Source organism: Embiotoca jacksoni, unplaced genomic scaffold (assembly GCF_022577435.1).
Source record: "Embiotoca jacksoni isolate LCO1_2020_lvr unplaced genomic scaffold, fEmbJac1.0.p SCAF_80, whole genome shotgun sequence".
Taxonomy (NCBI): Eukaryota; Metazoa; Chordata; class Actinopteri; family Embiotocidae; genus Embiotoca; species Embiotoca jacksoni.
In genome coordinates, this window is record NW_027185437.1 from 15,001 (window position 1) to 37,111 (window position 22,111).

The 22,111-nt window shown below is 47.4% G+C and overlaps 2 protein-coding genes across 5 annotated transcripts in view; one reads left to right on the forward strand and one right to left on the reverse strand.

Annotated features, from left to right (window-relative positions):
- gmeb2 (glucocorticoid modulatory element binding protein 2) overlaps positions 1-2,054 on the forward strand; it is a 5,197-nt gene extending 3,143 nt beyond the window's left edge. For both annotated transcript variants that reach the window (XM_069139251.1, XM_069139252.1), the window contains exons 7-10: positions 118-180; positions 294-431; positions 996-1,118; positions 1,204-2,054. In XM_069139251.1, coding sequence (XP_068995352.1) covers positions 118-180; positions 294-431; positions 996-1,118; positions 1,204-1,787 — 908 coding nt within the window. In that variant the 3' untranslated portion in view covers positions 1,788-2,054. The remainder of the gene's footprint in view (positions 1-117; positions 181-293; positions 432-995; positions 1,119-1,203) is intronic.
- A 1,060-nt stretch (positions 2,055-3,114) lies between these two features.
- pdyn (prodynorphin) lies at positions 3,115-4,793 on the reverse strand. 3 transcript variants are annotated; one of them, XM_069139254.1, is made up of 3 exons: positions 4,697-4,793; positions 4,272-4,405; positions 3,115-3,856 (listed from the first exon to the last, which is right to left on the reverse strand). In XM_069139254.1, exons 2-3 carry the CDS (start codon positions 4,398-4,400, stop codon positions 3,281-3,283), a joined length of 705 nt encoding a protein of 234 aa, XP_068995355.1. In that variant the 5' UTR covers positions 4,401-4,405; positions 4,697-4,793; the 3' UTR covers positions 3,115-3,280. The 3 variants fall into 3 exon arrangements, with proteins under 3 accessions (XP_068995355.1, XP_068995354.1, XP_068995356.1); XM_069139253.1 differs by having other exon boundaries at positions 4,272-4,491; XM_069139255.1 differs by having other exon boundaries at positions 4,272-4,486; positions 4,697-4,783.
- Positions 4,794-22,111: the final 17,318 nt, after the last annotated feature.

The following is a 22,111-nucleotide window of genomic DNA, read 5'->3' on the forward strand; positions in this document are numbered from 1 at the left end:
TGAGTGGAGCGTCAGAACCTCCATCAGAGTGTGTGTTCTGATCCGGTTTACTGTGTGTGTGTTCTGATCCGGTTTACTGTGTGTGTGTTCTGATCCGGTTTACTGTGTGTGTTGTAGTGAACGGAGCCGCGTTCTCGGAGATGATGGAGGAAACGTCGGAGTGGGTCACGGCCATCGGAGGTGATCAGCGACCTCGCACTCATTATCACGAGGAAATGTGGAGGGGTTATAACGTGTGTGTGTGTGTGTGTGTGTGTGTGTGTGTGTGTGTGTGTGTGTGTGTGTGTGTCCAGAGGACTCGGTGGCGTTCTGGCGGGCGGTGAAGGAGGTGGGGCTGCTGGAGGAGGTGGTGGAGGACTTTCAGAAGGAGCTGCAGGAGGTGCTGAAGGGGCTGCAGGAGAGAGTGTGTGATCCACCGCTACAGGTCAAAGGTCAGAACCACACACACATGCACAGGTTGGGTTGGGTCAGGTCCTGATTTCACAAATCTATTCGATGTCGATTCGTTTTGGGACATTTCAGTTCCAGCCGCAGTTTTTCTTGGATATTAAATCAGAATCTGAGAACGGATTCTGTAAATTGTACAAAGAATCTCTTTATTAAACATATTAATGTTTACATTAAGAATAGACCTGAAAGCAGTGCCATTAATGCAAATTTTATTCAACAACAACAACAACATACTCTTTCGTCCTGGTATAAGCCCCGCCCACTGAAGACGCATATACTCGTGTTCAGAATCTCATTGGCTGTACAAACCATCAATCATCGCTGACGTGGCTTCCGACTGGCCGGATCTGACACCTCCGCTCCGTACCCACTCTGATTGGCTGTTGTAGGCTGAGGATGGGATATGGAAGCTCTTATTGGCTCAGTGAGATGTCAATCAAACCGGCAGTTCAACTGAAGACAGTTCGGTCAGAAGTTAAACTGGTGTAAAATCTGTGTTCTTCACCTTTAACCTTTAACCTTTGACCTGCTGTTTCTTCTTCCAGATGCTGTTTTGCTGAACAACATCGTGCAGAACTTCGGGATGCTGGACCTGGTGAAGAAGGTTCTGGCCAGTCATAAGAGCCAGATGGACCGGTACCGAGAGCAGTACACTCGCAGCCTGGCAGGTCAGTACCGGAGTCCTGAACCGAGTCCTCATCTCTGTCACCCTGACCGGATTAATAGAACTGGTTCTGGTTCTGATGTCTGCAGCTCTGGAACAGCAGTGTGATGAACACCGGAAACGGGCCAAAGAGCTGAAAAGTAAATCTCAGCATCTCAACAACGTCCTGATGACCCTCACCCCGGTCCCGGCGCTGCCGGCGCCGAAGCGTCCCCGTCTGACCCGAGCCGTCTCCGGCCCGGCGACGGTCAACACGACTCCGACCCAGATCACTCTGCCTCTGAACCAGCTGGCCGGGCTGCCGCTCGGGAAGGTTCTGACCATAGCGGGAGGCCAGGCCGGCACCAACCTGGGCGGGTACACCTTCCTGACCTCGCCGCTCTCCGGGTCCGAGCTGGTGGGCGACGCCTCCAACCTGACGGTTCTGTCGGCGGGGGCGGGTCAGGAAGGAGCGACCGGGCTCGGAGGCTCGGCGACCTCCACGGCCTTCGTTAAATTGGTCGGCTCTCAGTTCCAGCTGGTGACGCTGCCGGCCGCCGTCCAACAGCACGTCGGCAGCATCACCGTGGTGGATGCCATGGCAACCGCCGCCGCCGACCCTCAGGAGGGAGGCCAGCCTGACGACGACGCCGAAGGTCAACCGGAGCAGGTGAGAGAGGACGGGGAGCAGTGATGCTCTGGCCCCGCCTCCCTACTCCGATTGGCCGGGCTGAACGTTTACTTCCTGTTTACTGTTACTGAACACGAGTGAGCCTTCTGTGTAGATGTTGTGTGTGTGTGTGTGTGTGTGTGCGCGTGCGCGTGTGTGTGTGTGTGTGTGTGTGTGTGTGTGTGCGTTGTGTAAATATGTATTTGTTATTATATTTGATACGGCTGTTTGTCTCTCCAACAGAAGAGTTTAGTTTTAGTTTGGTAATAAATGCTCCGTTTGTAAGAACAATGCGTGTTTTATTACATATTAATAATAATAACATATTAATAATAATAACATATTAATAATCTGCAGCTGGTGTGGACTCACAGGTGGACTCGGCAAAACCTGAACTCCAGGTGAGTTCGGTCGTCATGGAGACAAACCAGTGACCGTCTGAATCCGTTCGGGTGATAAAACAGAACCGTAATATTTTTCTTTGAGGAAACTGAACCTTGTAGAAAGTTTCTCCAGTTGATGTAAAAGATGAGAGAAATTTTCTTGATTGCCTGTTTGACTTCCGGTCAGGTGATCTGTGACGGCTTTTATCTCTTTATTTTGTTTTATACTCTCTTTTAATTACCACAAAATGAATGAGATGCCAGCTCAGTGGAAGTTATTCTCCAGTGACCATACGGGACTTTACTGGACGTCCCCACCAGGTGGCGCTGTGTGCTGCCTCCTCACATTCAGCTTTCTGCTTCTCATCAGGATCTTTGAAGCATCTCGGCTGGTTCAGAAAAACACGGACAACAGAAACCGATGCTTCATTTTATTTTAGGAAAATAATCAAATCAACATCTTCGTTTTAATTATTGTTACGATAAAAAGTTAGATTCATATTCAATTTGTGAAAAGTCCTATTTCACCACAGTTTGGTAAAGTCTGCCGCGTGTTTACTGTATTTTTATATTTAATTTGATCTGTAAATTTAGTTACAAATTACTGTCGTTTTCTCGACATAGTTTCTAAAGTTAATTCAATTTCGATTCAAAGTTAATAAAAACGCACGTGCCCGTTCGGAGATCAGACAATTGGTCACGTGCGTTTCATTATTTGAATGTTTCTCCTTTTATCATCAGATGTCGTGATTCAGTCAGAACATAAACTACATCCAGGACCGCTTTATTTGAAGAGGTGTTCTGTGTGAAGAATTTAAAAGCCTCTCTTCATATTTTACAACAAAACATTCAACCTCGGCACGTTTAGAAAATATAAAATGAACCAAAATATGAACAGAGTTTGATCCGTTGAATGAGCGCGCAGCGGGCTGATTTGTTTAGAAGCTGCTGGACAAACAGGAAGTGGATTTATGTCTATTAATGTTTTTATTAAACAAGCATCATTTATTGAAAGACAGACGCGGACACAGATGGAGATGTTCCAGAACAGCCGGGTAGGAAGCAGGACGGCAGGCGCAGATACTGTTGGATGAGCTGGAGTTTTAGTCCCCTCCGTGGTTCCCAGCGGGGGGTCTATAGGCTCAGGTCCTGGTACGAGTACAGCGGCTCCTCCACTGAGCGCACCGAGATTTTGAAGTGGCGGCGCAGAAAGCCTCCGTACCGCTTGTCCCACTTCAGGTTGTTCAACTTTGGCCGGACCCTCCTCATGAAGCCCCCGTAGCGCTTCTGCAGCTCGGGCTCCGGGCTCTCCTCCTCCCCCTCCTCCTCCGCGGAGCTGCTCCTCTTTGATTTGGGGCCGAATTTGCGTAAAAAGCCGCCGTAACGTTTAACGTAACCGTGGAGGACCTGGTCCTCCGGATCCTCGTCCGCGTCCTCCGGCAGGTCCGCATCCCTCTCCTCCAGCCGCTTCAATAAGTCCTCGTACTTCTTGGGCAGAGCTCCCGCCTTCAGGATGTAGTTGTCGCGCCACGGAGAGGTGAAGATCTTGTTCTTGTTCTTGTCTATCCTCTTGATGAAGCCGCCGTAGCGCTTCACCAGGTCCGCGTGCTGCCGCTCCTCCTCCCCCGCCGCCTCGTCCTGGTTGAAGTCCGCCAGCCGCGGAGCCGAGCCGCAGCTCTCCAGCTGGCCGTCACACTCCGCGCTGCACGACTGCACACACACACCGAGAGCAGAGTGAGACACCTGAACACCTGAAGGCTGTCAGCCCGCCAGACGCACTTTCTGCTTAACCCGATGTTAAGAAGAAGAAGAAGAAGCTTCAAGTGAAAACAGTCTGCAGAGTTGGACTCGGGATTAAAACACAGTTTACATATTCCAAATTCAGTTTCCTCAGTATTCAGTCTGACACATTCTGGATCTCTAACTTTGAAATTAAAGACTGAAATGATAAGTTATACATTTCTGGAGGGAAATATGAATGCTTTTAGAAGTTTTCATGATTTGGATAAAGCAGCCTAAAAGTCAGAACTCATCCTGAGTTTTGCTTCTCTTATCTAAATTTACACATAAAAAAAAAGAAATCAAAGTGAAGCCAGGACATCCTCCACAGTTCTGTCTGTCTTACCAGGCTGCTGAAGGCGGTGGCGGAGCTCAGGATCTGCTGCGCGCATTTCTGACACTGCGAGGAGCAGGCTGTGTGGACAGAGGGAGGCAAGCTCAGCACCAGGACCAGGACCAGGACATACCACTCCATTCTCCCTGGAACAGAGGACAGCTCAGTCAGTCTGGAGTTACACCGGCTCAGAGGGAGGACTTCAGGAACTCATCACATACATCCACCTGCACTGAAGATCAATGAAAAACACTCATATTTCTTAAAATAGCATTCATCTATTCACTTAATTCAAAGTAAAACCTTATTATACTGCTCTTATTCTACTCCGCTGTGCGCGCTGCGTAATTGCGCACAGGTGCCAAATCCTTCCATCACTCTGTTGACAGCGCAGAGAACCAGAAGGTTAAAGTTTGAGAGTGAAGTGCAGTCGGTACCTCAAGAGTTGGACAGATACTTCCAGCCGTGATAAGACTCTCCGAGGTGCAGCTACCATCAAACAGCCCGCCGTCTGCCTCCGACTGATGTTCTGCAGCGCGGCGCGTCGCCCTGCTTTTATCTGCAGAGCCTCGGCGTGTCATCGCAGCCGCTCCTGTTATCGGACCAATGGGAGCGGACCTACTGCGAGAACTACCGCCCTCCTGCTTTAGGAGTTTAACGACGCCCACACAGAAGGTACGGGATCATCATCATCATCATAATCATCACCATCATCATCAGTCCATCTCTGGGGTGCGGTGCCTGGATCAAACCTCGGGCTCTAAATCACTCTGACATCAGTGAGAAACGCCTTTTTCTTTCTTTCTGTTGTTCAGTGAGACACGAACAGAGCTGATCCAGTTTGAACTGCACCAGTTCAGTTGTTCTCTACCGGTCTCAGGTACGCGGCTTCACGTGGCCTCATGCGGCTTCACGCGGCTTCACGTGGCCTCACGCGGCTTCACGCGGCTTCACGCGGCTTCACGCGGCTTCATGCAGCCTCATGCAGCCTCATGCGGCCTCATGTGGCTTCACGCGGCCTCATGCGGCCTCATGCGGCCACATGCGGCTTCATGCGGCCTCATGCGGCCTCATGCGGCCACATGCGGCTTCATGCGGCCTCATGCGGCCTCATGCGGCTTCATGTGGCCTCATGCGGCTTCATGCGGCCTCATGCGGCCTCACGCGCCTCATGCGGCTTCACGTGGCCTCATGCGGCTTCACGTGGCCTCATGCGGCTTCATGTGGCCTCACGCGGCTTCACGTGGCCTCATGCGGCTTCACGCTGCCTCATGCAGCTTCATATGGCCTCATGCGGCTTCATGTGGCCTCATGCGGCTTCATGCGGCCTCATGCGGCCTCACGCGCCTCATGCGGCTTCACGTGGCCTCATGCGGCTTCACGTGGCCTCATGCGGCTTCATGTGGCCTCATGTGGCCTCATGCCGCCTCACGCTGCCTCATGCGGCTTCATGTGGCCTCACGCGGCTTCACGCGGCCTCATGCGGCCTCACGCGGCTTCACGTGGCCTCATGCGGCTTCATGTGGCCTCACGCGGCTTCACGCTGCCTCATGGGGCTTCACGTGGCCTCATGCGGCTTCACGCTGCCTCACGCGGCTTCACGCGGCCTCATGCGGCCTCACGCGGCTTCACGTGGCCTCACGCGGCCTCACGCGGCTTCACGTGGCCTCATGCGGCTTCACGTGGCCTCACGCGGCTTCACGTGGCCTCATGCGGCTTCAGGTGGCCTCACGCGGCTTCACGTGGCCTCATGGGGCTTCACGTGGCCTCATGCGGCTTCACGTGGCCTCATGCGGCTTCACGTGGCCTCATGCGGCTTCACGTGGCCTCATGCGGCTTCACGTGGCCTCATGGGGCTTCACGTGGCCTCATGGGGCTTCACGTGGCCTCATGCGGCTTCACGTGGCCTCACGCGGCTTCACGTGGCCTCACGGGGCTTCACGTGGCCTCACGCGGCTTCACGTGGCCTCACGCGGCTTCACGTGGCCTCACGCGGCTTCACGTGGCCTCATGCGGCTTCACGCGGCCTCACGCGGCTTCACGCGGCCTCACGCGGCTTCACGCGGCCTCATGCGGCTTCACGCGGCCTCATGCGGCTTCACGCGGCCTCATGCGGCTTCACGTGGCCTCACGCGGCTTCACGTGGCCTCACGGGGCTTCACGTGGCCTCACGGGGCTTCACGTGGCCTCATGCGGCTTCACGCTGCCTCACGGGGCTTCACGTGGCCTCATGCGGCTTCACGTGGCCTCACGGGGCTTCACGTGGCCTCATGGGGCTTCACGTGGCCTCACGCGGCTTCACGTGGCCTCACGCGGCTTCACGTGGCCTCATGCGGCTTCACGCTGCCTCATGGGGCTTCACGTGGCCTCACGCGGCTTCACGCGGCCTCATGTGGCCTCACGCGGCTTCACGTGGCCTCATGCGGCTTCACGCTGCCTCATGGGGCTTCACGTGGCCTCACGCGGCTTCACGCGGCCTCATGTGGCCTCACGCGGCTTCACGTGGCCTCACGCGGCTTCATGCGGCCTCATGCGGCCTCACGCGCCTCATGCGGCTTCACGTGGCCTCATGCGGCTTCACGTGGCCTCATGCGGCTTCACGTGGCCTCACGCGGCTTCACGTGGCCTCATGCGGCTTCACGCTGCCTCATGCGGCTTCATGCGGCCTCATGCGGCTTCATGTGGCCTCACGCGGCTTCACGTGGCCTCATGCGGCTTCAGGTGGCCTCACGCGGCTTCACGTGGCCTCACGGGGCTTCACGTGGCCTCATGCGGCTTCACGTGGCCTCATGCGGCTTCACGTGGCCTCATGCGGCTTCACGTGGCCTCATGCGGCTTCACGTGGCCTCATGCGGCTTCACGTGGCCTCATGGGGCTTCACGTGGCCTCATGCGGCTTCACGTGGCCTCATGCGGCTTCACGTGGCCTCATGGGGCTTCACGTGGCCTCATGCGGCTTCACGTGGCCTCATGCGGCTTCACGTGGCCTCACGCGGCTTCACGTGGCCTCATGCGGCTTCACGCTGCCTCATGCGGCTTCATGCGGCCTCATGCGGCTTCATGTGGCCTCACGCGGCTTCACGTGGCCTCATGCGGCTTCAGGTGGCCTCACGCGGCTTCACGTGGCCTCACGGGGCTTCACGTGGCCTCATGCGGCTTCACGTGGCCTCATGCGGCTTCACGTGGCCTCATGCGGCTTCACGTGGCCTCATGCGGCTTCACGTGGCCTCATGGGGCTTCACGTGGCCTCATGCGGCTTCACGTGGCCTCATGCGGCTTCACGTGGCCTCATGGGGCTTCACGTGGCCTCATGCGGCTTCACGTGGCCTCACGCGGCTTCACGTGGCCTCACGGGGCTTCACGTGGCCTCATGCGGCTTCACGTGGCCTCACGGGGCTTCACGTGGCCTCATGCGGCTTCACGTGGCCTCATGCGGCTTCACGTGGCCTCACGGGGCTTCACGTGGCCTCATGCGGCTTCACGTGGCCTCATGGGGCTTCACGTGGCCTCATGCGGCTTCACGTGGCCTCACGCGGCTTCACGTGGCCTCATGGGGCTTCACGTGGCCTCACGGGGCTTCACGTGGCCTCATGCGGCTTCACGCGGCCTCATGCGGCTTCACGCGGCCTCATGCGGCTTCACGCGGCCTCATGCGGCTTCACGCGGCCTCATGCGGCTTCACGTGGCCTCATGGGGCTTCACGTGGCCTCATGCGGCTTCACGTGGCCTCATGGGGCTTCACGTGGCCTCATGGGGCTTCACGTGGCCTCATGGGGCTTCACGTGGCCTCATGCGGCTTCACGCTGCCTCATGGGGCTTCACGTGGCCTCATGCGGCTTCACGCTGCCTCATGGGGCTTCACGTGGCCTCATGCGGCTTCACGTGGCCTCACGGGGCTTCACGTGGCCTCACGGGGCTTCACGTGGCCTCATGCGGCTTCACGTGGCCTCACGCGGCTTCACGTGGCCTCATGCGGCTTCACGCTGCCTCACGCGGCTTCACGTGGCCTCATGGGGCTTCACGTGGCCTCATGGGGCTTCACGTGGCCTCATGCGGCTTCACGCTGCCTCACGCGGCTTCACGTGGCCTCACGCGGCTTCACGCTGCCTCATGGGGCTTCACGTGGCCTCATGCGGCTTCACGTGGCCTCACGCGGCTTCACGTGGCCTCATGCGGCTTCACGCTGCCTCATGGGGCTTCACGTGGCCTCACGCGGCTTCACGCGGCCTCACGCGGCTTCACGCGGCTTCACGCGGCTTCACGCGGCCTCACGCGGCTTCACGCGGCTTCACGCGGCTTCACGCGGCTTCACGCGGCCTCACGCGGCTTCACGCGGCCTCACGCGGCCTCACGCGGCTTCACGCGGCCTCACGCGGCCTCACGCGGCTTCACGCGGCCTCACGCGGCCTCACGCGGCTTCACGCGGCCTCACGCGGCCTCACGCGGCTTCACGCGGCCTCACGTGGCCTCACGCGGCCTCACGCGGCTTCACGCGGCCTCACGCGGCCTCACGCGGCCTCACGCGGCCTCACGCGGCCTCACGCGGCTTCACGCGGCCTCACGCGGCCTCACGCGGCCTCACGCGGCCTCACGCGGCCTCACGCGGCCTCACGCGGCTTCACGCGGCCTCACGCGGCCTCATGCGGCCTCACGCGGCTTCATGAAGCCTCATGTTGTCCTTTCGTTTGTAGTGATGATGCAACCAGGAGAGTGATTCACCTCGAGGTGAACACACATCCAAGGCTTCCACCTGACAACAACATACAGCCCGGTTCAGCCCGGACCTCTTTCTGCTCTGTTGAACACCTCTCAGCACTGTGATGCTGATATTCATGTCCTCCATGTGGTCAGGAACTAAGAGGTGAGCAGCAGACGACCCGGTGAAACATTCAGGCCCGACAACAACGCTTCTGTTTCAAGGTTGAAGTATTTAGACTCGCTGACTGACAGTGAGGGTCTCCGCTCTGCAGACCTTAAAGAGGGCTGGAAGAGAAACCTTGAACACAACTGAGCATGAATTCAGGTCAAAATGCAAAACACCAACAGCCAAGAAGAGGATCCACAAGCTAACAGGCTAACAGGCGTACATGAACCAAACGGACGAGCTTTAAAGCTCCAAAGCTGTCTGTTCAGTATTCTCTGAATTCGTAGTCAATAGTGATCTCGGTGTTGTTAGCTAAAGTCACTCCTTCTTCTTAGTTTTCTGGAGGTCCATCTGAAAATAATCCCTCATTCATTAGAAAAGAAGATTCAAGAAGACCTGTTTTTGGGGGCGTGTCTGTTTGATTGACAGGCCTGTGGTGCAGTCAGGTTACAGCTATCGGTGGGCGGGACGTAGTATCGTCAGGTTTCCAATCAGATCGGTCAGATCCACCGCTGGCTCCTCCCCCAGCTTGTCCAAATATGGTCACTTCCTGCTCCAAACCGCTCCGAACTAGTAAAGATGGTGACGGACAGAATCTGAACTGGAGGATTCATAACGTTCACAAACCAACGATGACATCACTGATGGTTGATGACATCACTGATGGTTGATGACATCACTGCTGGTTGATGGTTGGACAAATGACTGTGAGGATCAATGATCTTATTCTAAAAGATGTTGACTGCAGGGAACCAGCAGCTGTCTGTTGGATGATGTTTCATTGACCCGTCCGTCCACCCCGACCTCCTCCCTCTGAGCACTTTAGAAGACTGTCAGCTGACTTCTGCATCTGCTGCAGCCTCCAGTGTCACTCTGACATGAACGATCCTACAGTTTCCTAACATAAAGATCCATGTAGGAATTTGAATGTCCATTATTTATTTGGAAAGCAACACGTCTCCGTCTCCACAACGTGTTGTATAACGAGAAACATGCCTGCAGTCGTCACGGCTGAGTCATTCTCCGTCCTGAGTGTTGGACTCCATTTGGTTTTCAAGGACGACAGCGAGCAAGTTGTGTTTTAATAAGACGAGTGTGTGATGTGACTAATCATCACGGCGGATACACGAGCTCCGGTCTTCTTCAGTAAACCTGAGAGTAAAGCCTCTCGTATGGTAGGAACACAACATTACAGTTACCATGGTTACCGTGGCAAACTTTATCATTCTGAGGACATTTTAATCTGATTCAAGCTTGTATCAACAGTTCTGGTTCACCTCCACTGGACTGAACTGAATCTGCTGGTTTAACATGAGGTCACAGACTGCAGGTCGTCCCAGAGCGGTTTAGCCTCTTTCAGCTGGTTGTTTTGGTCATCAGACAGACAGCTGGGGCTCATTCAGCTGCTGAGGCTTTCTCAGTAGTTGGTGGAGACCAGAACCTGAAAGACTGAATATCACACAAACAACACAACTTAATGCTGGTGTTGCTGCTGGATGTGTGAATGTGTTCCTGAGTGTCGGTGGACATATTTTCCATGTTTAGCTGCAGCTCTGTTGTGCTACTTGTAGCTCGTAGCCGTGATGAGTCGGGTGTGCTGATGACCCTCCTGTTAACCTGCATGAATATCATGTGGAGTTTAAACAGTGCTGGCGGCTGATGATGAATGAAAGTGTTTCCAGTTAAAGTCACACAGGAAGTCCAAATCCTTCAGTTTGTAGGATTCAAATATAAACTCAGCTCAGTAGTTTAATTTACTGTTATTGAATTATAAATTCTTACAGTTTATCCTTCTTCTGTCTTTTTGTCTCATTTGTTTTTCCCGTTTATCTTGGTTTCGTTGTCTTTCTGTGTTTTCCTCGTCGTTTTGTTTTATGTCTCTCAGTCCTTTAACGTTTCCACGTTCACTTCCTGTTTTATTTTGGTAACCCGCTTTGTGTCTTGTTCTCGTCACATCCTGGTGTCCTTCCTGCTGTGTTGATTGTCTCCACCTGTGTTTAATCATCTCCTCCCCTCCTGTATAAAGCCTGTTGCTCCTCGCCTCCTGCCACGTCCTCCCCACGTCCTCCCAGAGTTCCTCCAGAGTTTTGAGAGTGTTTGTGTTCCCTCCTTTCTCTCCCTGCTGGACGTCAGCTTGTCGGACACCACCGTGTTTGTGGCTTTAAGGAGTCTGAATTCACCTGTTGTCTTATTCCTGAACATATTTTACAATAAGCTCTATTTCATATTTGAATATCTTCACATTTTCTTCTTCCTCGTGACTGTAAACACGGCGACATGTTTCCGTGTGTCTGTCATACATGTTTATAATCAAGCGTGACGTTCTCCCGTTGATGAGCTTCCTCCATGTTACCAGAAGGTTTCTAAGCAACCTGCTGTGTTGTTTCTCTTTGTGTCTTTTGTCTGGATCTCAATCTGCTGCTCGTCCGAACTGCTGCCTGGATTTACACTCTAATATCTACTTGATACTGTCGGTTATTTGTCTGTAAAACCAGCTCAAAGAAGTGTACGGCAGCTTCATTGTTTATCCACGAATGTTTACGTCGTGTGTTCGTCTCTAGCAGGATAAATGTTCAGTGTTCGTCCACCACATGAAACCTGAACGAATCACACGTCTTTCTGCTGACAGACGGTGTCAGGCTCCGACTTCCTGTCGATATTCAGCGTTGGTAGTAACAGATGACACACGAGCAGCTCGTCCAGCAGCAGACTGAAACACTGTTGGTCCTGAACACATCATCTCCAGCTTCAGAACTCTCCACATGCTTTTGTTGTTTGTTGTTTCTGCTCTCGAGGATTCTAAATCTGTCCACAATGAATTCCCTGAAAAATAGAAATATATTTCTTCCTGTTTCGGACGACGTGCTGTCCAGACGCTCCTCTGCAGGGTCCCTGCTGGTTGAACCTCCTCTGCAGGGTCCCTGCTGGTTGAACCTCCTCTGCAGGGTCTCTGCTGGTTGAACCTCCTCTGCAGGTTCCCTGCTGGTTGAACCTCCTCTGCAGGGTCCCTGCTGGTTGAACCTCCTCTGCAGGGTCCCTGCTGGTTGAACCTCCTCTGCAGGGTCTCTGCTGGTTGAACCTCCTCTGCAGGGTCCCTGCTGGTTGAACCTCCTCTGCAGGTTCCCTGCTGGTTGAACCTCCTCTGCAGGGTCTCTGCTGGTTGAACCTCCTCTGCAGGTTCCCTGCTGGTTGAACCTCCTCTGCAGGGTCTCTGCTGGTTGAACCTCCTCTGCAGGGTCTCTGCTGGTTGAACCTCCTCTGCAGGGTCTCTGCTGGTTGAACCTCCTCTGCAGGTTCCCTGCTGGCACTAAACATCCTTTTTTCTATTTCTGCTCCCTGGTTAGGAGGTTGTTTCCTCCTACAGGCTCCCGGTGGTTCTGTACAACAGAGATGACTCGGCCTGCTGCTCACTGGTAATCGGTGGTTACTGTGAAAACTACTACTGGAAGTCTGCAGCCAGACTCTGAGCTGTCAATCAAAAACTCATTAGACAACAGGGACACACCCCTGAAAACTGCAAAACAAAAAATCAAGCAGTGCAAATGAAAAATCAAAAGAAAAGGATGTATTATCAAAATAATAAAACACCAACAGTTATATGATTGTACAAAAATGTTTTATAAGTTTTATTTTTATATTCTCTAAAATTCTTATTTGATATCCAACACATTGAGTTTGAATATTAATGATATTAATTATATGAATCTGCTGCCATCCGAGCAGGCAGCAGGTGTAACTGCAGCCTGGATTCAACCTGCTGTCGTTGTGCAGATGATGAAGAGCATGAATTAATTAATAGTCATAGTAACAGTGGTCTAAATACGGGAAAGAGAAAGTTACTGGAAAACCAAAGAGATGAATCTGTGGAACTAATTCAATAAATGTAAAGTACATTAATGAGAATTTATCAAATCAACAAGTTGATTAAAAGGAGCAAATTTAGAAAACAGAGGATTCCATTGCAGGATATGAAGAAATGGAATGAAACCGGTTTGTGATGAAGGTCTGCTGCTGAAACAGAGACACAGACAGGAAGTTATTATGTCAGGGCTTTAAAACGGTCTAAAAATACACTTAATACATTTATTAAATTCCTTTAACGTCATCACTTCAAATTGTTTATGAGTCTGGACAGACAAGACGAAACTGAAAGTGACTTGTTGGGAAAAAAAAGAAGAGCGTTTTACCAACTTGTTTCCTCATTAAACAGAAAACACTGATGATGATGATGATGATGATGATGATGATTATGACATGATGATGATGATGTGATGAGCTGATGACATGATGATGGTGGTGGTGATGATGATGACATTATGATGATGATTATGACACGATGATGACAATGGTGATGTTGATGATGATGATGATGAGCTGATGACATAATGATGATGATGATGAGATGATGATGATGATGATGATGATGATGACGATGATGATAGTAAGATAATGATGATGGTGGTGGTGATGATGATTGACATGATGACGACATGATGATGGTGACACGATGATGATGAGGATGGTGGTGATGATGATGACATGATGATGATGAGCTGATGATGACATGATGACGACATGATGATGATGAGCTGATGATGACATGATGACGACATGATGATGATGACATGATGATGAGCTGATGAAATGATGATGATGAGCTGATGATGACATGATGAAGAGTTGATTAACTGATGATAAACTGAGTAACTGATGATGAACAGATGATAAGATGATGAAGAATTGATGAAGTGGTTGCCTTGGTGATGACAGACCTGACAGCAGCTGAAGACAAATGTAAACAGTGCTCAGACAGGTCACCGGAGGAGTTAATGAGAGCATGAGATGTTTCATCATGAGTCTCAACCTGATTCCAGATGACTGAACGGGACATGAATACAGAGGAGACACATTAAACCTTGATGTTTGTAGTCCAGGTCTCTACTGACCTCTCTGACTCAGGTGTATCTGCCTGGTTTCAGGTATTTCTCTCCTGTAGCTGAACATGGTTACAGTGTTCTGGCTGATTTCTCTGAGATTCGAGGACCAGCTGCCTCATGATGGCAGCTTCTGGTCCTGCAGACCAAATACTGCTGTTCCTGTTCACCTCCTGAAGGACGCTGCTGTTTGTTTCTGCTCTTTTTTTTTTTAATTTATAAATGATTAATCCAGTCCTCAGGCTACTCACATGAACACACACACACACACTCTCACTGGGAGCGGACCGATCACAGGGTTCAGGACAACCCAGATATCTTTGACTGGCACTGTTAAAACAAGAGTTCAGGACTGACAACAAAATGTAGACCTGGACCATCTGTCAATCAATGAATAATTCAAAAAACACAGAACATCTGTCAATCAATGAATCAATAAAAAAACACAGAACATCTGTCAATCAATGAATAATTCAAAAAACACAGAACATCTGTCAATCAATGGATCAATAAAAAAACACAGAACATCTGTCAATCAATGAATAATTAAAAAAACACAGAACATCTGTCAATCAATGAATAATTCAAAAAACACAGAACATCTGTCAATCAATGAATCAATAAAAAAACACAGAACATCTGTCAATCAATGAATAATTCAAAAAACACAGAACATCTGTCAATCAATGAATCAATAAAAAACACAGAACATCTGTCAATCAATGAATAATTTAAAAAAACAGAACATCTGTCAATCAATGAATAATTCAAAAAACACAACATCTGTCAATCAATGAATAATTCAAAAAACACAGAACATCTGTCAATCAATGAATCAATAAAAAAACACAACATCTGTCAATCAATGAATCAATAAAAAAACAGAACATCTGTCAATCAATGAACAATTAAAAAAAACACAGAACATCTGTCAATCCATGAATAACTCAAAAAACACAGAACATCTGTCAATCAATGAATCAATAAAAAAACACAGAACATCTGCCAATCAATGAATCAATAAAAAAAACTCAACATCTGTCAATCAATTAACAAAAAGAACCGAACATCTGTCAATCAGTGACTCATAAATAAACATTAAAACACAGTCTGTTTATTGATACTGTTTGTTTTGTGAAACAATGACACACATTTTTTACAATAAAACTTGTAATAATCAGATGACACCTGATTTGATTTGATATTCTGTTTTCATTGTCAGGATTATTTATAATATTATAAGAGTCAACAGTGTTTAAACACGACTAAATTAGAACCAGGAGACTCTATTCATGATATTCACACATATCTGTCTATCAACTACTATGTGATTTATTGGCTATAATGCAAAAAACAATTGATGAGCATTCCAGAAAGAAATTGTCAAATTTAAGTTTTTACCCATTTACAGTCAAAGCTGACAATTTTGTTAAACACTTTAGCAAAACTTATCAATTTCTTTGTATTTTATTTTTATAGTATTTTGTTCTGTGTGAATTATGTTATGTTATTATCTCATGTTATGAAATGAGGGACATTTGTTCCCTGAGTTTGTCCTTCAGGCAGTAGACTTTAACAAGGTGCAGTTCTACCAGGTTAATTATGATATCTGGGAGGAGGTGATGCCTTGAAGTGGAAACTCAGGGAGACAGACTGGATATAAAACTATATAAAACCACAGACTGGATATAAAACTATATAAAACTATATAAAACCACAGACTGGATATAAAACTATATAAAACTATATAAAACCACAGACTGGATATAAAACTATATAAAACCACAGACTGGATATAAAACTATATAAAACTATATAAAACCACAGACTGGATATAAAACTATATAAAACTATATAAAACCACAGACTGGATATAAAACTATATAAAACCACAGACTGGATATAAAACTATATAAAACTATATAAAACCACAGACTGGATATAAAACTATATAAAACCACAGACTGGATATAAAACTATATAAAACTATATAAAACCACAGACTGGATATAAAACTATATAAAACCACAGACTGGATATAAAACTATATAAAACTATATAAAACCACAGACTGGATATAAAACTATAAAACTATATAAAACCACAGACTGGATATAAAACTATATAAAACCACAGACTGGATATAAAACCACAGACTGGATATAAAAGTGTTCGTAGCTTCAGGTCTGTAAAATATTTCCGATCCAGAAGTGTCTTCAGCTGCAATACCAGCGAGTGCTGTTTGTCTGCTGGTCTGGTTGTCTGTTGGCCTGTTTGTCTGCTTGTCTGTTGGTCTGGTTTTCTGTTTGTCTATTTGTCTGGTTGTTTGTTGGTTTGGTTGTCTGTAAGTCTGTAGGTCTGTTGATCTGTTGGTCTGGTTGTCTGTTGGTCTGTTGGTCTGGTTATCGTTTGGTCTGGCAGTCTGTTTGTCTGCTTGTCTGTTGGTCTGGTTTTCTGTTTGTCTATTGGTCTGGTTGTTTGTTGGTTTGGTTGTCTGTAAGTCTGTAGGTCTGTTGATCTGTTGGTCTGGTTGTCTGTTGGTCTGTTTGTATGGTTGTCTATTAGTCTGGATGTCTGTTTGTCTGTTGGTCTGGACTTCTGCTGGTCTGGTTGTCTGTTTGTCTGTTGGTCTGGTTGTCTGCTGGTCTGGTTGTCTGTAAGTCTGTAGGTCTGTTGATCTGTTGGTCTGGTTGTCTGTTGGTCTGTTTGTATGGTTGTCTATTAGTCTGGATGTCTGTTTGTCTGTTGGTCTGGACTTCTGCTGGTCTGGTTGTCTGTTTGTCTGTTGGTCTGGTTGTCTGCTGGTCTGGTTGTCTGTAAGTCTGTAGGTCTGTTGATCTGTTGGTCTGGTTGTCTGTTGGTCTGTTTGTATGGTTGTCTATTAGTCTGGATGTCTGTTTGTCTGTTGGTCTGGACTTCTGCTGGTCTGGTTGTCTGTTTGTCTGTTGGTCTGGTTGTCTGCTGGTCTGGTTGTCTGTTGGCCTGTTTGTCTGTTGGTCTGGTTTTCTGTTGGTCTGTTGGTCTGGTAATCTGTTAGTCTGGTTGTCTTTTGGTCTGCTGGTCTGTTTGTCTGTTGGTCTGGTTGTCTGCAGGTCTGTAGGTCTGTAGGTCTGTTGGTCTGTTGGTCTTTTTCTTTGTTGGTCTGGTGGTCTGTTGGTCTGGTTATCTTTTGGTCTGGCAGTCTGTTGGTCTGTTGGTCTGTTGGTCTGTTGGTCTGTTGGTTTGTTTCTCTGTTCGTCTGTTTGTCTTTTGGTCTTGTTGTCTGTTGGTCTGGTTATCTATTAGTCTGTTTGTCTGTTGGTCTGTTTGTCCTCCATCATCAGAAAACACGAGCTGTAACTTCCTGGTCTTATTCAACTGGGAGCTTTTACTATGCGTTATTCTCCACTTATCTTTACTGTTATATTTATCATTAAGGCACAAAAAAACCTTTAAATCCACATCTTCACCTGTCAGATGAAGCTAAATGTGACAGAGCCTGTAATGAATGTAATTATTAATAATAATAATAATAATAATAATAATAATAATAATAATATCAGGTGACTCTGCACCGGCTAAATTTAAATTAAAAGATTTTAGTCATGTATGCAGACATCTCACTGATCACAATTCTTTGAATTGTTTCAACAGCTCGAGGACAAAATGATAACTATATTATTTCATAAAATTCATATTAAAATTATTTTAACATGAAATTGATCCATTAAAAATGAATTGGAGACATCTTTGACACACACACACACACACACACACACACACACACACACACACACACACACACACACACACACTCAGTGATGTGTGTAGCCCCAGGTTTCATAAAAGCTCCCCCTTCCTCTGTTTGAGCTGCCTGGTTTGTATTTACATTCCTCAGTAACCTGGAGACACCTGAATCTCAGTACTACTCTCTCACACACACACACACACACACACACACACACACACACACACACACACACACACACACACACACACACAGGCGTTATCTTATGAGACATGATTTAGACAGATAGTAACCTTGAACTGTTTGTCTTGTGTTCAATGAGTGTGAAATAATGATGTCTGTCACGGTGCTCCAAAGGTAACCTGCGACCTGTCTTCAGGCTTTTCCATTCATCATCACACACACACACACACACACACACACACACACACACACACACACACACACACACACACACACACACACAGCTCCCCCCTGCCCTCCCACCAGCTCCTTGGTGACGCCTCACACCTCCACCAATGAGAAAGATCTGTTATGAGCCAAAAAGGAGGCGACAACAACACCGCCAACCTGAGCTCTGCACCGTATCTGGTGTGAAGGTAACCATAGCAGCCGTTAAGAAGCGCTACCATCAGCACCATAAATAAACTGTCTCGATGATGGGTGGAGGATCACTTTATCCATCTTCACCTCATAGAATCACGCGGTGGCGTGACGCTGACGATCGGGGGGGAATCTCTCAATGTTGTTACGAAGGAGGGAAACTTTCCCTGATGTGATGGAGGTAGAGTTTGTGGAGTCGTCAGGGTTGATGAGTGAATGAGTGTTCGAATGAAAGACAACTGGGGGTGATTGTGCTCTGAAGCCAGCAGCTGAATGGAGCTCCTCCAACACAAAACACAGCAGAGAAAAGGTGGCCTTGATGTCGGTTAAAGTGACGCTGGCCACGATGGACGCTCACAGACTGCTTACGCAACACATCAAAAACACGCTTTATTCAAGGCATACTTCCTTAATCTATTTAATAATTCATTTGATTTATTAAAAATACACTGGCTTTCAATCTTTTCAACTGAACATCAGAACAAAGGAGGCTGTATGATCCAACCAAATGAATGACAGACGGATGACTTGTGTGAAATGAAACTCTTTCTCTTTGCTGCAGATATTTCCCATGCTGTTGTTGTCCAGTACGCACAGAACCGTAGAGGAACCAAGGACGTCACATTTTCTGTACTTTGGCATCCACTTGGTTCTACAGAATCACCTCTTATGACATCCTTTAGCAAGATACTCGTATTCATTATAAACAACTCTGTTTCCAACAAAGTTGGGATGTTGTGTAAAATGTGAATAAAAAACGGAAAACAATGATTTTTGATTCATGTAAACCCATATTTAATTGAAAATAGATCAAAAACAACATATCAAATGTTGACATAGATTTTATTGTTTTATCAAATGTATATGCTCATTTTGAAGCAACAAGCTTAAAAAAAAGTTAGGAAAGGGTCAACAAAAGACTGGAAAAGTTGAGTAAAGATGAAAAAAAAAAAGCCTGGTGGAACATATCACATCTAAGTAGGTTGCCTGGCAACAGATCAGTAACATGATTGTGTATGAAAAGATCTGTTATACTTGGGAACAGGGAGAAAATAGTTCAACAATTTAAGAATAATGTTCCTCAACGTAAAACTACAAAGAATTAGTGGATTTCATCGTCTACGGTTCATAATATCATTAAAAGATTCAGAGAATCTGGAGAAATCTCTGAACACAAGGGACAAGGCTGGAAACCAATATTGGATGGTGGTGATCTTCGGGCCCTCAGGCAGCACTGCATTGGGAATGGGACCACATTTCACTTTCAAAACTCCAGAAACTGGTCTCCTCAGTTCCCCAACGTTTCCAGAGTGTTGTTAAAAGAAGAGTTGATGCAGCTCAGTGGTGAACATGATCCTGGAACAACTTTATAGAGACGTGCTGCTGACATCAGATTCAAAATGAGAAAATATTTAATAAAACAATAAATATTCTATGTTTCAACATTTGATATGTTGTCTTTGGTCTAATTTCAATTGAAAATGGGTTTATGTGATATGCAAATAATTATATGCTGTTTTTATTTACATTTATGTCACAACTTAATGGGGGGAAACAGGGTTCTTTAAAGTAGACAGGAGGACGTCAAACAGGTTGTGAAAATATTTCCGATCTCAAATTATTAGCAGTTAATGCATTTGAAACAATGTTAGATGTCACAATATAAATTACAATTTATTTGTCTTGTTTATGTATTCAACTGCCACTTCTACTGTTTTAAAAAGAAACATATCTTTCAGGGTTGTTTCACCAATAATTGCTGTTAGAATGAGTTTCCAGGCCGATGCACATTAAATTAACGTCTCCGCTGAAGCAGCTTTTCTCGGTGCACACGATGTTCTCCCGTTTCTCCCGGTTTGCAGACGGTGAACGGGGTTCTGTGTGTTGGTGCACCGGTAACGCCTTTGTTTTTTCCTACAACGGTAGATGAGGCCAGAATACTTCTGGGGAAAGCGGAGGTACAGCTCTGCCACTCTATTGAGTACCAGAGGGGTCAGAATGTGCGATGAGGTTCCCTCCTACATAATAGAAGACTTCCACAGCGCTGCTGGTTCTGGATGCGACCCGGTAGAAACCCAACAACTTTAAGAAGCAAGTGGTTGTTGAGAAAAGTTGTTGTTTGCAGGGACTTGGTGTTGGTCCGACTGGTGACCGTGCTATGATTGTGTTCTCGCTTCGTCATTTATCTTAAAACAGGGCTTTTGTGGACAGGATCTGTTTTTATTTTTAATGATGAGGGAAATACCTGCGCAGACTAGAGGACAATAAAACCAAACACATGAGATTAGGAGAAATAAAATGTGTTTGATTGGTATAATTTCACATCCAATTTACAGTATAATATAAAGTGTATACATCTGATGTGGGATTTATCATTGGAGAGCAAAATGTTCCCTCCATCAGTCACTCCGGTGAATCAGCAGCTGTTCATTTACTTAAATGGATTATTCATTGACTCACACTAAAAGCATTCAAATGAAATGAGAATAATCTCAAGTCTTAGAATTAAAATAGTGTGTTTCATAACGCAGTGATGAAAAGCAGAACAAAAGACTCTCATTGTACTTATGTGAAGGACTTAATTTTAAATGATACCTCAGTATTTTTTATTTAACTCAGTGTAAAGAAAACCTTGATTGAAATCCTCAGATTTGGGAGGTGTTGTTCATAAGACATACAAACAAATGTCTGGTTTGTCCTTCACATGTTCTTTTCCATTTCTTTGGAGCCCAAGATCATTTTTACAGCAGAAGAAATGTAACCGTATGAGCGTGAGACGCTGAAGACGGGGAGAGAGGATTAAATGGAAGACGAGGAAATAAAGAATGCTTTATTACAGCTTCGGTGTCTCCAAGTAAACGGGAGTGAATCAGCTTCATTATTCACTGAAACAGTAAACACAGATATATGAAGTAGTATCATCAGGTTTCCAATCAGATCTGTCAGATCCACCACTGGCTCCTCCCCCAGCTCGTCCAAATATGGTCACTTCCTGCTGCAAACCGCTCCGAACTATCAAGATGGTGACGGACAGAATCTGAACTGGAGGATTCATAACGTTCACAAACCAACGATGACATCATTGCTGGTTGATGACATCACTTATGGTTGATGACATCACTGCTGGCTGATGACATCACTGATGGTTGATGACATCATTGCTGGTTGATGACATTACTGCTGGTTGATGACATCACTGATGGTTGATGACATCATTGCTGGTTGATGACATCACTGATGGCTGATGACATCATTGCTGGTTGATGACATCACTTATGGTTGATGACATCACTGCTGGCTGATGACATCATTGCTGGTTGATGACATCACTGATGGTTGATGACATCATTGCTGGTTAATGACATCACTGCTGGTTGATGACATCATTGCTGGTTGATGACATCACTGCTGGTTGATGATGTCACTGATGGTTGATGACATCACTGCTGGTTGATGACATCACTAATGGTTGATGACATCACTGATGGATGATGACATCACTGATGGTTGATGACATCACTGATAGATGATGACATCACTGATGGATGATGACATCACTGATGGTTGATGGTTGCGTTAACCTTCGTGTCTTTTCTATTTTATGTCTGAGATTGGCTTCTGCGTCATGACGAGCACCAACTGCCTGATTCCCATCCGAGCGTGTCTAATTCACGCTTTGCCGTGATCCCAACAACACGTGTCACTTTCATCAGGCAGCCTGAAGG

What these genes read in the sequence shown, in the direction of transcription:
- pdyn (XM_069139254.1), bottom strand. Translation starts at nt 4,400, where the DNA reads ATGGAGTGGTATGTCCTGGTCCTGGTCCTGGTGCTGAGCTTGCCTCCC. An exon ending in CCACCGCCTTCAGCAGCCTG is followed by an intron (nt 3,857 to 4,271) that starts GTAAGACAGACA and finishes GTGTGTGTGCAG; the next exon opens with TCGTGCAGCGCGGAGTGTGA.